At 34.6% G+C, this 17547-nt stretch overlaps 1 protein-coding gene across 1 annotated transcript; it reads left to right on the top strand.

Moving 5' to 3' along the window:
- Positions 1-395: 395 nt before the first annotated feature.
- On the top strand, positions 396-12478 carry LOC121913639 (H-2 class I histocompatibility antigen, Q9 alpha chain-like). The gene is made up of 8 exons (XM_042436374.1): positions 396-521; positions 3278-3538; positions 8123-8404; positions 8845-9138; positions 10001-10105; positions 10736-10753; positions 10941-11016; positions 11491-12478. The coding sequence occupies exons 1-7, from the start codon at positions 470-472 to the stop codon at positions 10988-10990; spliced, it is 1062 nt and encodes a 353-aa protein (XP_042292308.1). The 5' UTR covers positions 396-469; the 3' UTR covers positions 10991-11016; positions 11491-12478.
- The last annotated feature ends 5069 nt before the right edge of the window (positions 12479-17547 follow it).

Raw genomic sequence — 17547 nt, 5'->3', positions numbered from 1 at the left:
TACTGCAACCCCACAAGCTCCAGAGTGCTGATCTGTAGCTGACAGTGACCTCTGACCTCCCAGAAAGTCAACACATCTCTGTTCATTATATTACATCAGCCTTCAAAACATTATACGTGTTATATTACAAGTATTATTATATGTGTTATAATACGACTTCAATGTGCTGACAAAGCTGAGAAACCTAAAATAAAGTCCAGCATGTCTCTGCACCCTCTAACATGGGATAAAACAAGCACATTTTACTTTCTTTTTCGTTAATAACCTATTTCAGTCAGTTTTACCCAGATTTAAGTGACGTCGACGCTCATACTAAATTCCCATTGGCTCAGATGGAGGCTGACGTGAGCGATCCTGCATTTTCTATCCTCAGCTCAGCCTGGATGACCATAGGAGTCGCACAGTCTGTCTGTCTCTGGAAAAAGAAAACTACTCGTTGTCAGTAAAGTTGTAGATACTGAAGCTCAAAATGAAGATGTTGGTTTTTCTGGCCCTTCTGGGTCTACACAGCGCGGCGGCAGGTGAATCAATATAGTTTTTTTTGTTTGTTTTAAGTCGGTTGATGGTAAAAGAAAAGGCTTCATATCTGTAGTCACGACTATACGAACTGAAGGGTGTTTCATGGTAGTAGACGTTTAGTTCCCTTAAAGATTATAGAAATGTTTAAAAAGTCACAAACTCATTATCTTAAAGTTCACTTTAAATCAGCGAGTTGATTAATTCATATTTCTTGAATAACCTGCTGAATTTTTGGCAAATTAAATTTCCTGCTATATTTCTGAAAGGGGCTGTTAAAACGTGTATTTTTCTTTTCTTTAACTATCTTTAATCAGGGCCATTATTTTATTTTATAATATTTTATCAGGACCTTTATGATCGATTCGGTCCGAGCGCGTTCTGGACAAAATGGCAGCACAATTACGCAGCGCAAAATAGTCCAACACACACTCAGATAAATAAAGAAAAAAGGGAAAACATAACTAAAATACAACTAAAAAAAAGTAAACTCCACTTTAACGTAGTCTTTAAGTTGTCCATGACGTCATGTTTTCTATTAAAATTTACACATTTATGTTTCAAACAAACGACAATGATGAAGATCACATCCTCAGTCAGTGTGTAACCGTTAATTTAGTGATATTAGTCATTACTTATTATTTTATAAATGATGTAAATGTATTAAACCCTTTTCACAGTCTTGAAGACGTCACTACATTTCATCTTAAGTGTGTATAATTAACATCTACAGGCTACTGAGAAGGTTTTGGGTTTTTTTTATTTTATATTTGTAACCATAGCAACATGAGTCAGGAGATGGCGCTGTTTTCATAGATATTGATGCTACTGAAGCCAAACAACTTCCTGCTCTGGTGGCACAATATTTAATATCATTCACTAAATTACTGACATTCATCATTTATTTTGTTCAACGACTCAAATATAAACTTGTCAAATAACACAGATCACATGTTTAAAATGACTTAATACTGAGTTTTGTAAGTTTTGTTATGTTACAATATTATGTCTTAATCTGTAATTTGGTATCAAATAGTCGTTAAAGTGATTTCTTCTGCAGAAATGTAAATATTTGTTGTTTTTCTTACAGTTCTATGACAGTAAACTGAATGACTTTTAGTTTTTGACTTTTGGGTTGATAAAACAAAACATTTGAAAATGTTACTGAACTTAAAATGGACTTTTTTTTTTTTTTTTTTACTATTTATTGATATAAAAAAATATTAATCGACTAATAGAAGAAATTATTACTAGATTATTTGATACTGAAAATAATTTTATAGCTGCAGCCTTAATCAGATCTTTTTGATATTTTGTTCAGTCATTTGACTAATAAGAAACAGATTTATTAGAGATTTTTGTTCTGACCAGTTCAGAATTTTTCAAGTGCATCTTAATAGTTTAACAACACAGAAATTTGATCTACATGCATTCAGACATCAGAAGGTTCAGGTTAATGGATTAAAGGAACTGCTTCATCAAACCAGACATTATAATAAAAACACATTAAATAAGGACACATGTACAAACATCAGCCTGAGATAAAACAACCGAGCAAATTAATCACAAAGTCTTTCACACTGTTAAAACTTACAAAGATTTAAAGACATAATTCTCAGAACATAAACATCTTAGTACATAAATGACAGAGGACAGAGGAGGATCATCAAATAAACAATAATATGATTGTTAAAACTTACAGACACTTGTATAAAGTTTATTCTGTTGAAACTCTGGAATAAAGTTTTGGAATCAGGACTAAGAGTGAATAATGATCAGTTCATGTTGGATATTAGAGTTAATAAATAATCTGCTTTTAATCCAGTATAAACTGATACTAATAGAAACAGTACAGAATGAGTACATGAGAGTAAAGATATCACCCAAGAGAACTTTATTAAATATAGAGCTGTAAACATTTCTCTGTGATTGTCAACAATTCAGAAGATTTGGTTTTACACCAAATATTTGTTATCAAACATTTTGGAAGTGAAACTTAAGTATAATTCTTCAGTTTACATAAATCAAGATGTATGAAAGTGAGGTTCACAAGGAACAGAGTCTGAATTTTTTTCTTATTGGTTGTATTAAAAAAAACTCTTATCAAACATTTGAAATCCATAAAACCTTTGACAAAAACATCATAAAACTGGAAGTAATTATTATATAATTATAAAATGAAATGACAACAGCAATAGAAAAGAGCTAAACAACCCACTTCTAAACTGTATAAGTAGAAGTGCTTAAAACCTCAGGAAGAAGAAACCTAAGTTGTCGTCGTTCACAGTTTACAGTATAAAGACCATAATGGACGTAATATAATCCAATAAAATGTTTTAATTAGCTGAATAAGGAAATTAAAACTATAATCACATGCAGCGTATATCAGTCCCTCCAGGAAATTGGGATTTTGTGATCGTAATAATTACAATTTTTCCAGTTCCCCCAGTTTTACTGCAAAAAGAAGAAATAAAAAGCCCGCTGCAAAATCAAGCATTTTTGGCCTTAATAATAATCATAAAAAACTCAGTGAAATTCTGGAGGGACTGATATATAGTTTGTCAGGTTTGTGGTTTCACATTTCAAACTAACACAATAATGAGGAGCAGACGCTACTAATGATGATCCTGAAGAATAAACGTCTCCACTAACTGGAAACTAAACTGGAGTTTTTTGTGCACAGAAAAATTATTTTATTTTATGTAAAATGTAATCATAAAACTGAGGAAACTGAAATGATGACATTAACTTTTTCTTACAGTGACTCACTCTCTGAAGTATTTCTACACTGGGTCCTCTCAAGTCCCAAACTTCCCAGAGTTTGTGTTTGTTGGGATGGTTGATGAGGTTGAGATGATTTACTGTGACAGCAACACCAATAAAGCAGAACCCAAACAGGACTGGATGAACAAGGCAACAGATCAACAGTACTGGGAGAGGGAGACTGGGAATTGTTTGGGTTACCAGCCGAGCTTCAAAGGCAACATTGAAATTGTAAAGCAGCGCTTCAACCAAACTGGAGGTTTGTTTGTGTTTCACTGTTTACTGATAAAATGTTGTTTATGCTTTCACCCTGTTTGTTGTATAGTAGTAAACAAATGTGAACACACACACACACACCATCATTCCTCATCAACACTGTTTTATATGGAGGTTTTTCACTCACACACACTGAAACAGACTAAAACACACATTACTGAGACTGAGACTCCTGGATGCTGCTATACTGCTCTGATCCAGTGTTTCTGTCCATCCCATAATAACCAACAGAGATTATTAACACTTTATCTCCACTAGATTAGATCAGAATAATCTACTGAACTGCCCACAGTGTAGAAACCTGTTTATCACAACAGTTTTACAACACACAGCTGATAGAGGAACATTACCGCCTGGTTTCTTAAACTACGGTGCAGGACTGTAAATGGGACACAGGCTGCTTCTGTCGGGTCCCCATATGACAGAAGTAACAGTATGTTTTAATAAACCTGACTGACAGGACGACACGGTAAACGTCTCATTCAGATCACAGCACGACTCTACTGTACTGATACACAGTGTGTCCATCCCATAATAAACATATAGTAGAACTACAGATTAGATTAGATTAACTTTACTGGACCACAGTGTGTCTGTGTCATAATAAACATACATAGTGCTGAAACCATTAGTCAGTTAATCAATTAGTTGATTAATTCTTAATAAGTATTATTATTAATAATTAAGTAGATTAATTTGATGCTTTTATCTGTTTTTATATCATTAAAAATTAAATAATATTCAGTGTTGATCAAACAAAACAATCAATCTGAAGATTTCACTTTAGGCTCTGGGAACATGTGATGGACATTTTTCACTATTTTCTGACATTTTGTAAAGTAAATGTTTAATCCATGAATCAAAAAAGTAATCAATATATGAATCGATAATGAAAAGAATCATTAGTTGCAGCTCTAAATATATAGTAGAAGTACAGATTAGATCAGATTAACTCTACTGTAGTGACCACAGTGTGTTGGTTCATACATGCAGATTAGATTAGATTAACTTCACTTGACTGCAGTGTGTTTGTATCATAGACTGTATATAAAGATGGACGACATGACAGCTCCCCAAAAGTGAAGCCAAAACATCTGGATCGCCCCCTGGTGGCTGGTTGCAGTACAGCTCCTAAATCCCGCCCCCTCCATGTTAGCGGATGGGACATGAGCCAAACTAAAGAATCAAAGTGCTCGTCAAATACATTTTTCCTCAAAGATGGTTTCTGTCATTTTAGGTCGTTCTTATCACGCTGATGTTTGTTCAAGTGCTCATTTTTCTGATAAGTTTGTTTTTAATTAGTTATTTGATGATATAAAAAGGGGGGTGTGACGTCATGATTGACAGCTGTGATTGACAGCCCTCAAACCTCCGTCAGACGCGGCAGACGAGCCGAGTGAGCGCAGCAGTTTCTGATGGAAGACGCTAATGTAACGTTTACATCTGTGATTCACTACCAGCTGGTACGGCAGGTGGATAGTGTCAATTTAAGGATTACCAGGAGGAGGAGGAGGAGGAGGAGGAGGAGCAGTCGACCCTTCCGACGCCGCCAGACCGTGTGGAGTTTTAAATGAGATTGATTGAGACTGTAGATGAGAGACCGGCGGCGACGTTAAGGCGAGTGCGTGGAAGGTACGGGATTAAATTAGTGTCATAATAACTGAACAACATCTCCCAACAATCAAACCTAAAAAATGAATTAAAAGTGAAAAAGTGACCTCAAATGCAAAACTTTAGATAAAACTATACAAGAGTGAAACATTTGATTACAATATTCTCCACTTTTCTTTCACTGATCAGGATTTCTCTTTTGTCGACACTTTTTGCTGCTTAATTTTTCAGTTTCGCTGTTGAACTTTTCAGTTTGAGTTCAGAATTTTTCAGTTTCAACGGTCTGGAAGTGCAACAAGTAGTACGACTGACCATTGACCCGTCCCTTCAAAAGTAATTGGCTAATGGTGACGCAGCCCTGTAAGACCCGCCCACACGCCCTTTGTGTCAGAACTGAAACTGAAAAATTAAGCAGCGAAACTGAAAAAAGTGACCACAAAAGTTTTATTGTAAGTTTTGCCTTTGAGATCATTTTTTTGTTTTCAATTTATTTTTATTCACATTCAATTTAGTTTTTGTCTGATGCTTGGGAGATTTTGTTCAATTATTATGACACAAATTTAATCCCATAGGAAGGAACGTCTACCAGCGGTGGTGTGACGGTGACGTATATTATAAATTATGATCTAAAAATACGTCTACTAAGTATGTTTGAACTCAGTACGTCGGTTTAAAACCATATAATACACACATCGTCTCCATGTACGTCGCCTGGTTACCATCAGACATGGACTTCACCAACATTTTTAACATGTTTGTTTTTATATAAGTTTAAGTTTATTTATTTGTTTTGCACTTTTCATACAGTAGTTGTAACTCAAGGTGATGTACACATAAGAAAAACATTAAAATACTTCAAATACATTAAAAATAACTGAACATTAAGATACATTAAAAATAAGAAAATAAAAAATGAGACATTAAAGTGCAGAAAGTGTAATAAACATACAGAGGTAGATGTTGGGCAGGAAGTTAATTGAAGTTTTTACTTGACTTTTAAAAGTGCTCACTGAAGTCGCCTCTTTCATTTCTGCTGGTGAGATGTTTCCAGATTTTGGGTGTAGACGATATGCTGCTGTTGTCAGAAGGGTTGAGTTAAGATTTAGGTTGTTTTTTTTATATGTTTTATATATTATTTCACTAACTCACAACCTGAAAATAGTTTTAATGCAGTAACTATCAAGTGAATTGTTAACGCTGAGTGTAAATGAGCCGATACAGTGTTTCATGTGTGTAAAGTTTGTATTCGAAAATATAATTGTTATATTGGTTTTATTTTATTTATCATGAACACACTCAGCCTCTGATTGGCTCTGACTCTGATATTCTTACCCTAACCCTGACCATCTCACTCCTCATGTCTAAACCTAACCAACGAAGGCAACGAGTACTAGCCAATCAGAGGCAGAGTAGGGCGGGTCTTCACGGAACGTGGGTGAAAAAAAAAAAGGCATAAATGTCACATGACAGTCTCCTTCGGTAGGTAATCGTGGTTCTATCCACTCGCCATCGCTTACCGGCTGGTTTCTGCTGGTTTATCTCTCCGGTTCACTCGGCTTTCGGTGGCTGTCAGTCATGTTGAGGGGGCGTGTCCTGCAGGCCGTCATCCCGCCCCCTGACTCTACCGCACAGACTCTGGTTGCAAATGACGTCACACAAGCAAGATGGCAGCTCCTGAAAATGTGATATTTAGGATATTTTGGCTTCACTTTTGCACAGCAGCAGGAAGTGGAGACACGTCGTCCATCTTTATATTCAGTCTATGGTCTGTGTCATAATAAACATACATAGTGCTGAAATGATTAGTCAGTTAATTAATTGTTAATTGTTTAGTAGAGTAATTAGATTAATTAATTAGATTAAATAGATTTAATTGATTAGTAGATTAACAGAAAATTAATTTTGATAATCAGATAATCATTTAAAGTCTTTTATCAAGATAAAAATGTCAAACATTTGCTGGTTCCAGTTTCTCAAATATGAGCATTTGATGCTTTTATCTGTTTTATATCATTAAAAATTAAATTATGTTCAGTGTTGATCAAACAAAACAATCAATCCGAAGATTTCACTTCAGGCTCTGGGAACTTGTTGGCACTTTTCACTATTTTCTGTAAAGTAAATGTTTAATTGATTTATCATAAAAGTAATCAATAGCTGAATCGATTAATAATTAGTTGCAGCTCTAAATAAATGGTAGAAGTACAGATTAGATCAGATTAACTCTACTGTAGTGAACACAGTGTGTTGGTTCATCCCAGCAGGCAGTATCAAGCCAACATCTGCAGGTGGAAACAGCTGTTGGTTGTATGAAATGATTGACTGATGGATGGACCAATCAGGACACACAGACTGCCTCCCAGTCTCTATAATGGTCCTGCTGGTGTCTTCTTCTTCTTCTTTACAGTCTAGTCTGTAGTTTCTCACAGGAAGAGGATGTTGTTGGACTGATCCACTGGCTGCAGGGTTTCAGTGGATGTAATGTTCAGTCCAGGATCAGGTTTAATCTGTGTGTGTTAGTCAGGACTCCACCTCAGTGTGTGTGTGTGTGCATGTGTGTGTGTGTGTGTGTGTGTGTGTGTGTGTGTGTGTGTTTGTTTGTTTGTGTGTTTGTTTTCCTGCAGCTCACATGAAGTCACACCACCTTCAACAGTGTAGATAAAGTGTGTGTTGGTCTCAGTGGAGGCAGTGAAAAATGTAAAGACAGGAAATGGACTCTGTTTCCCAGCAGTCTCTGCCTCTCTGTCTCTCTCTGAGTCGTCCACACTGTCCAGAAGATGATTGGCTGTGAGTGGTTTCCATCCAGCCAATAACAGCAGAAGGTGTAGATCTTCTGTTTTGGTGTCTGTGGATCAGTGTGTCTCTGTGGTGAAGATGTGATATCAACTGATGATAGCTGACTGTGCTGAGATCTCACTCTGGTTTACTGCAGTCTGTGTCTCTGTCTCTCTCTCAGGTGTCCATATTTACCAGCTGATGTACGGCTGTGAATGGGACGATGAGACTGATAAGGTGGTTAATGGTTTTTCTCAGTTTGGTTATGATGGAGAAGACTTCATTACATTTGACTTGAAGACAGAGACATGGATCGCTCCAAACCCACAAGCTGTCATCACCAAACACAAGTTGGATAGTAACAAAGCTATTAACGCACAGAGAAAGAACTACCTCACCCAGATTTGTATTGACTGGCTGAAGAAGTATGTGAACTACGGGAAGATCTCTCTGCTGAGAACAGGTAGAATCACATGACCTGATGTAGTTTCATGGACACAACAATGTTAATAAGCCTCCTCTGTTTCTAACTTACAGTAACATTAGAATAAATATGAACCAACATACAGAGAGCCACTGTGTCTCAGTTTACACACATTTCTCTTTCATTTTCTCTCTCACCTCTCTTCATCTCTCTGCCTCCCTCCACCTTTACCCCATTTTCTCTCTGTCTCTCTCTCACACATTTATCACCACTCTTTTTCTCCTCTTCCTCTCTCCATCTGTCTTTCTTCTCTGTCCCTCCCTCCTTTTCTCAATCACACTTCAATGAGGTTTATTTGCATGTCATATATACTGTATATTTGTGTTACTAAATACATTACACCAAACACGAATGATAATATTAATATAAGTTAAATAATAATAAAGAAACTATAAACTGTCTTTGTCTTCACACTCCAGAGCGTCCCTCACTCTCTCTCCTCCAGAAGACTCCCTCCTCTCCAGTCAGCTGCCACGCTACAGGTTTCTACACTCACAGAGCCATGATGTTCTGGAGGAAAGATGGAGAGGAGCTTCATGAGGGACGTGGAGAGATCCTCCCCAACAACGATGGATCCTTCCAGATGAGTGCTGTCCTGGACCTTTCATCAGTCAAACCTGAAGACTGGGGGAAGTACGAATGTGTGTTTCAGCTCTCTGGTGTGAACGACATCGTCACCAAACTGGACAAAGCTGTGATCAGAAGCAATGAAAGTAAGACTGGAATCAGAAGTGATGAAGATGAAGAAACACACATTTAATGTAACAATGTATTTTTATATGTGCTTTGTTTCCTTATTGTGGTTTAATTTGTTTCTTTCATCCAGTTTTTCATGAAAAAGTTACGGCTGAGATCAGTTTTAAACCAATAGATGTGACTCATCTCAGGATGATCATGTGACCCTGAAAGGAATCTACCAATCACTAAAAATTTAAAATGTATTTTCTTAATTTAAAGTCATAGTTTTTAAATACTTTAAAGAAATTATTGTTGACCACCACACATTTATGTTGTCTGTTCACTGTTAATGAATACAGAACAATTTCACTAATGAAACATACAAAACTTAAAATTTGATCTGAATATTTTATTTTAATTCTATATTTTGATATTAGCTGTATGTGTGTTTGTTTTTAACCACATTTTTAATTTAATTTTTTTTAAATCATTTTTCAGACCACATGTAACCACAGTTTAGAGATTACAGCATCTGTATTAACTGAACTACTGCTCAGTTTTAGAAGATCAGTAGATTAAATTATTTAATAACTGGATGAATATATTTATGTAATTTGACTAAAGTTGTCAGTATCTTTTATCATGCTGACACACAATGTCAAAGATAAACGAGCAAAGCTAAACATGGATAACAAGCATAAATGCAGTTATTGTGTGCAGAAAAGTGGGAATATAAAATACAAATCAACAACAACAATTGGACGCATGTATATTGTCTATAAAGAGCTTAAATTGTCACTTGATATACATGATTGTTGTCTGCTCTGATGTTCTTTCCTTCTAACCTGCTTCATTTGTTCAGGTTGTGACTATTTTTTGTTGTGTTTTGCTCCACAGAGACTGACATGACCATCATCATCGTTGTTGCCGTGGTTGTTGTTGCTCTCGTCGTCATCGCTGTTGTTGGATTCATGGTTTACAAGAAGAAGAAAGACGGCGAAGGTGAGAGACCCAAACAGAAAGATTTCCTCATTTGTCTGTTTCAGTACTTTGATTTTAGACTTTGAGTTGATGTTTTTAACCTGATTACAAAAGTGAAGCAAACTTCAATTCATAGTTCACTGAAATCTGTTCTAAAACAACATGAAGTGATGTAAATCACACTGTATCATATCTGCTTCTTTTCTTCAAATATTATGTTTAATACAAGTTTACTCTTAGAAAATATGATTATATCTCAATGTATGTGTTACTGGTAATACACTCAGAGATACATTCATGTTCCTTAAAAACTGACTGGTGACTTCATGGCACCACTTTAAGGTAGTTAGTTGCTCTCAGGCTGAGAGTGAATCTGCACTGTTGTGTTTTAAACAGTACAGGAGTCTGTGTCAACTGTGTGTTAAGATAAGAAACACATGTCAACCTTTAAAGGTTTACACTCTGTACCTGGTTTTGAATCCTACAATGACAATAATATGATGATGTAAGACAAGTTATAGGAAAATGAGTATCAGAGGATCAGTTTGAGTGACTAGAACAAGCGATCATATTCATTTGGAAGAAGGTGTTAAAAATATTTTAGGATTTATGGAATTTGTGAGAACTGAAATTATTTCTTTTTTTTTTCAGCCAAAGTCCTTAATAACTGTAAGTAAACTTGTTTTTATTTATTTATTTATTTATTTATTTTACCTGTCTGACCCTTTGTACTCTGCTGTAGATGTGTTTTTTGCAGATTGTGCAGATTAACTTTTTGCACTTTTTTCCTGCAGTGTGACTTGTTTGTAGTTCAGTGCAGGATTAGTGGACTAACTGTGTGTTTCTGATCTCACAGCTTCTGACTCCGGCTCTGAGCAATCTGAGAGACTGAAACCACAACCCTGAATGACAAACACACCAACCTGCACACAGTGAGTTACTTCATATGGGAAATGAAGTGTCTATAGCTCTTGTTAAACAAAGTTACCTTAAACTATCTGTAAAATAATGTTATTAGATTGTTTATTCCTCTACTACTAAAAGTCTGTGAAACTTTGTAGTTGCAAAGAAGTTTTTTTGACTTTAAATTGGTCTTTAACAACAAATATGAAGCTGTTTTAAATAAAGTTAAAATATTAAGAAAGGAGCAGAAACCTTCACATCAGAGGGTCAGATAAGTGTTTTATTAAAAACTTTTGAGAAAACGATTTTAGAAAATGCAGATAAAAAAGGTAAAAACAAATTACTTAAATTATTATAGGTAAATCCCTCAATGAATCAATAATTGATATTTTAGGTCTGTATGATCAATCTTAGATAATTATATAATATATGTGTGGTTTTGTGTAGATTTATGTGAACTATGTTGATGCTATTTAATATATTTGTTTTTTCTGTCTCTTCAGGTTTATGGATAAATTGTGCACTGAAGCAAAGACAGATGCCAAATTCTCCTGTCATCTGTAAACTGTCAATAAATTGGTTATTAATCATTCATGTTATAAATGTAGAATTATAGTGGTTATCTGGTTAATCTTTTAGTTGGTGATTAGTAAAATTGGATTACTGTAAAGAAAACAAATTTAAAAGGCATTTTGGTCTCAAAAGCATTATTTACACACTACACTTACATACACAATATATTTTTGAGGTTTTGGTGTTTATGTGAAACAAATCCACAATGTCCATAGTTGAATATTTCTGGTGGTGGGGTTTACCTGGTAAAATCACACACACACACACACACACACACACACATACATACATACATGTCACAATTCATTCATTGGATTTTTGCATCAGTTGGATGAAGTGTCTTGATATGCCTGGTATTTATTTTAATGGACAGGTTTAGTGTTAGACACATTCCTGTCTGATTATTTTATCTATAATCTGTTTATTGAATTTGCAGAACGATTAACTGTATCACAATATACAAATATCTCTACAGTGATATAAAATAAATATACAGTGATAGAAGGTTTTTCTTGTTGCCCACCACAAACACTCAAATATACAGAATAAACATTATTTTCCAGGTGTGTAAATATTCTCGCTTGTTAATTTCTTTTAAAATTGATCAAGTAAAAAGTTTTAGATTAATTAGTAATAATTTGTGTGTTTGATGTTTTTACTACTTAATCAAGTTGTTTTTCTTAATTGATGTTTTTTCTTAATAAGTCTTTTCCATATTGTTATACTGTAATTTTATTTTGGTAAGTAAAGGGACGGGTTTTCTTTCTCTGTTGAGTTTCTGTAAACATGTAAGACGTTGAACAGCTTGTTGCTCAAAATCACTTTGTGTGTTGGATGACGATGAAAGTCAAAGTCTGTTGCACTGCTGTTTGATTCTTTTTGTAATTTGATTTCAATAAAGTCCCCAAAATCCCAAAAGTTTGGTTCTTTTTGTTAATTTATTAAGTGTTTGTTTACTCGTTTATGACTGTAGTTACAGTAAAATGAATATTGCCTGAATACTCAGTATTTTCACAGAGACTAAATGCTCCAGCCGGTATCTTGTTCCAGACCTAAAAGCTTAGTGCTGTTTAACAGAGATAAACGAATAGAAGAAAGTTTAGAATCACATTTGTTTTCTAGTTCTCAGTCATTTAAAGGTTGTGTGCAGTTTTCATTTTACTGATGTTGAGACTTGGCAGCTCCTGGATCAGAGAAGTTCTTCACACTGCTCACATAAAGGCTCAAACTGGTGTGTTGGTTTTCCCCTGAACAAACCTGTTGCACTGAGTTCTGCCTGGCAACTGATGACACGACAAGTCTCAGGAAATTACTCCAGTTCTTTCTTTCCACCAAGTAATAATGTGTGAGGTTCAAAACACATTTAAGGAAACATTCACAAACATTTCAAACATTTCACTAAACCAAAAACACAACAAACATTTCCAGAAAACACAACACAACAAAATGTGTTTTCTGTTTTGTTGTGTTTCCTGAGACGATGTTAATGTTTTGAGACCAGAACAATGCAGTTCCTCCATGGAGAAAACCTGTGAGACTGAATACTGCATAGCAACAGGTGACCTCATTACAGTACCTTACATTTTCTATGTGTGAGAAATAAAACATTGTTCTGTGTTGTATTATCAACCATTATAATATTTTAAGCTATAAAATACACAATATCAAAACCAAAAGTAGTATTAATAATAATTTAATGGATATATTAGTGAGATTCTGTAACGTCAGTTACCATGAAGATGATATCTTTAGAAATCTCACCTGACAGGTTCAGAGCTGATTTGTTTCCTGGTATGAGAGGTGGAGAGGAGGTTTGGCACACCTTAAAATTTCCTACCACAGTTCAGCATAGAAAGATAATACAGAAACAACATAGTTTAACATAAAATTGAAAATGTGATGACATTACCTTGTTGAATGATTGTGTGGTTGATAGTAATCACAGATAAGAACCAAAAGATAACATAACACTATAACATTAACTATATTTTACATTCGGCAGATGCTTTTGTCCAAAGCAACATACAAATTAGATCAAATTAGATCATCTGTTATTCATCTGATATTTTACATAATATCAACCATATGACAACATATTGTTCCCAGTAGCTGGAAATGCTTTGCTTTTGTCTAAACAATGAATTATATTCTCACCAGTGGAAATAGCTGAGTACATTCACTACTGTATGATGTACTTTTATGTTGCTTTATATTTCTACTCACCTACATTTCAGAGGGAAATATTGTACTTTTCTCTCCACTGTATTTATTCAGCTGCTATAGTTACTCTGCTGAGTAAGATCTGACATACAACATATATGATTGGTTTATAAAATATTTAACTACTTTATACCTGACACTATAAAGTAGTTTAAACCAGATACATTAAACTGCTGCTTTCATATTTACCTATTTATACCAATAACCCAGTAGAGTAACACTCTAAAGGGGACATTCTGCCAGTCATGAGTACTTTAAAACTCTTTTTGCATGTATTGATTCTGTACTTTCAGGACTTTTACTTGAGTAAATTTACATTTTTCTATACTTTTACTTAAATAATTAATCTGAATGCTCCTTCCATCACACACACACACAAACAAACAAACACATACATGTCACTGCAGACAGTTTTATGGTAAAATTGGATTTACTGGATTTTTGAATCAGTGTGATGAAGTATCTTGATATGCTTGGTATTTATGTTAATGGATGGGGTTATGGTTAGACAAACTCCAGTCTGATTATTTTATCTTTAATCTGTTAATTGAATTTACTGTATCATGATATAGATATATCTCTACAATGATAGAAGGTTTTTCATATTGCCCACCCCAAGCACTCAAATACACAGAATGAACATTATTTTCCAGGTGTGTAAATATTTTCACTTATTTCCTTAAAATTTATCAAGTTAAAAGTTTTAGATTAATTAGTAATAATTTATGTGTTTAATGTTTTATTAATTAACCATGTGTTTTTTCCCCCACATCTGTCCCTTAACCTGTCTTTTCCATACTGTTATATCTTAATTTTAGTTTGGTAAGTAAAGGGACAGGGGTTTTCTTTCTCTGTTGAGTTTCTGTAAACATGTAAAATGTTGGATAGCAATGCTCAAAATCACTTCCTGTGTTGGATTACGTTAATGAAAGTCAAATTCTGTTACACTGCTGTTTTACTCCTTTTGTATTTTGCTTTTCATTAAAGTCACCAAAATTCCAAAAGTCTGGTTCTTTTTGTAAATCCACATATAGTGTTTGTTTACTCATCAGTGTTACTGTAGTTACAGTAAAATGAATATTGCCTGAATACTCATTATTGTCACAGAGACTAAATGAACATTTTTTTATTATTGTTCCAGTTATTTAATTAACTGTCAGAGCAGGCCAATAGGCTTAGTACTGTTTAACAGGAATAAAACAATAAGGTTTAGAACCACTATTTTCTTCATATATTTTCTTTTCATCTTTCATTTATTGTAAAAGTGTTGTGTATATAGTTTGTATTTTATCAGTGTTATAAGACCTGGCAGGTCCCAGATTAGATCTTCACACATCTGATCTCAGGTTCCTGCATTGGTTTTCCCGTAAAAAAAACCCAAAAAAACAAACAAAAAAAACCAAACACTGTTGCTGTTGTTGTTGTTCTGCCTGGCAACTGATGAAACTACAAGTCTCAGGAAATTTCTCCAGTTTTTTGCCGCCATTTATTAACAATGATGTTGATTATTTGTTTCATATTTTTACTCAACAAGGTCTAATGTGCAGGTTAAATATTCAGTGTAATAAACCATGAAGATAATATTACAATAACCATCATTCAATTATTAACATCGTTGTGATAAACAATATTTCACACATATTTCCTAATTATGTTGCCATAAAATCCTTTTTAATCGAATAACTTTTTTAATTTCTTTTTTAATTTTAATGTCATATCTCTTACAGCTGGGAGTCTGTAAACATTTTATCCATATAGATAAATACACTGACACTAAATACATTAAATGGATCTTATTTTACTTTAAGTCTACCTCCACTCAAAAAATAGTTTTGCTTAGTAGTTGTTTGAGCTTTACTGTGCAGAATGATGTATGTCGGGGCCTAGTAGTGAGGGGAATAGTGGAACTAAGTACCCGGGGCCTTAACATGAGGAGGGCCCTCAAAAAGTTTGTCTTTATCTGCAATTTAGAAATTTTGAGTTATAAGCATTATGAGTAAACTATTTCCATTGGCTGAATAAATAGTTTGAGATTATTTCTTGTATCTAAAACAATATTAGAGCCTCTCAGGGGCTCAGCTCCTGTTGAAAGGGGCTTATGGTTTAGTCCAGTCCTGCAGTAGAGATCATCATATCAAACACAAATTATTATTATTAGTCCTCTTTTTATGTCTTGAAACATGTGTGGAGGGGATATTTAATTTCTCCACATTTGATAAATAAATATGACCAGAGTCATGCATTTTAACAACTATTCAAAAAGAAAAAGTGCGGATTGAAACAGAGTATAAATAGTGCCAACAAAACAGCAAAATGAAAAACAGCATCAGGTGTCCAAACATCAACAGTGGTGTTAAATTTCTCTTTGTTCAAGCAGTTTTCAGCGTTCACAGTTTCATGTTAGTTCAGAAGCTTCTAGCTTGTAGGACAGAGCTGAGCTGAGCTGATGGTTGTATTTAAGAAACTGTTTCATCTTCCTCATGTTGTAGTTTTATTTCTTTGGTTGCTGTTTTCACTCTAAAGTTGAACAAAGTAAATTATTCTTTAGTGGAAATTTTATCTGGGCATTATGGGCATTGGACATTATTGCAAATTAATTTAAGTCAGTGTACAAAACAAGGTCATAACTATGGATCTGAGTCACTGTGTGAAACAATAATGTCAAAATGGAGGTTGTGGGTTAAAACATGCTGGTGATGTTGGGGCAAGTTGAGTCAATGGCTCAATTTACCCCCAAAAGTTTAAATATGCTACATATGTACAGAATAATCTGTGTGTTTAAGTATTATTTTCTGATATTCTACAGACTAGAGACACTGTTCATGTTAATGTCTGATCACTGTTACAAGTGTTACAATGTTAAGTTTAAGCTACACACGAACATGCTGTACAGATGTACACAAAAAAGCACAAAAGCACATTTACACACATTCTTTCTGTAGCTAAAACATAAAGATCACAGTTTAATCTTTACTGAAAATGTTTAGGTAACATGTTGAACACAAAAATATTGTTTTTTATTAAAAGTGTGAGTTTTTGCCTTTGTTAAATTGATGGCAATAATGAAGTTCAAAATTATCTAACAGTGGCACAGTTTACGCCTAGAGCACTCTACCCCATCCCCATGCTCATTTCCCCCTTTCCCCCAAGTTGTGCTATAGGACTACCTTTTTTTGATGGGTCATTGTTCTTAAACCATAATAATTAGATAACTTGTTTTAATGTCCATGGGTACTCAAAAACCTGAGGTATATATGGTAACTAAGACAGTTAAGTGAACACATTAACTGGAGTTTTGAACCTCTAGGGAAGCCATTCACCACATTTAGTCAATGTAACACCAATAAAACTACATTGTTTGTTGTTGATATTGTGATCAGAAGTGTTGTCAACCTCAGGACATCCACACAGAAGAAAACAAGAATAGCACATTACTGCAACCCCACAAGCTCCAGAGTGCTGATCTGTAGCTGACAGTGACCTCTGACCTCCCAGAAAGTCAGTACATAATAATGTTATGTTATATATGACTTCCATGCACTGACAAAGCTGAGAAACCCAAAATAAAGCCCAGCATGCCTCTCCACCCTCTAACATGGGCTAAAACAAGCACATTTTACTATCACTTTACATTAATAACCTCACTGCGTCAGTTTAACCCAGATTTAAGTGACATTGACACTCATACTAAATTCCCATTGGCTCAGATGGAGACTGAAGTGAGCGCCCCTTCCTGTCCCACCCTCTGTTCAGCCTTGATGCTCACA

Source organism: Thunnus maccoyii, chromosome 15 (assembly GCF_910596095.1).
Source record: "Thunnus maccoyii chromosome 15, fThuMac1.1, whole genome shotgun sequence".
NCBI lineage: Eukaryota > Metazoa > Chordata > Actinopteri > Scombriformes > Scombridae > Thunnus > Thunnus maccoyii.
This window is presented reverse-complemented; position numbering and strand designations above follow the sequence as displayed.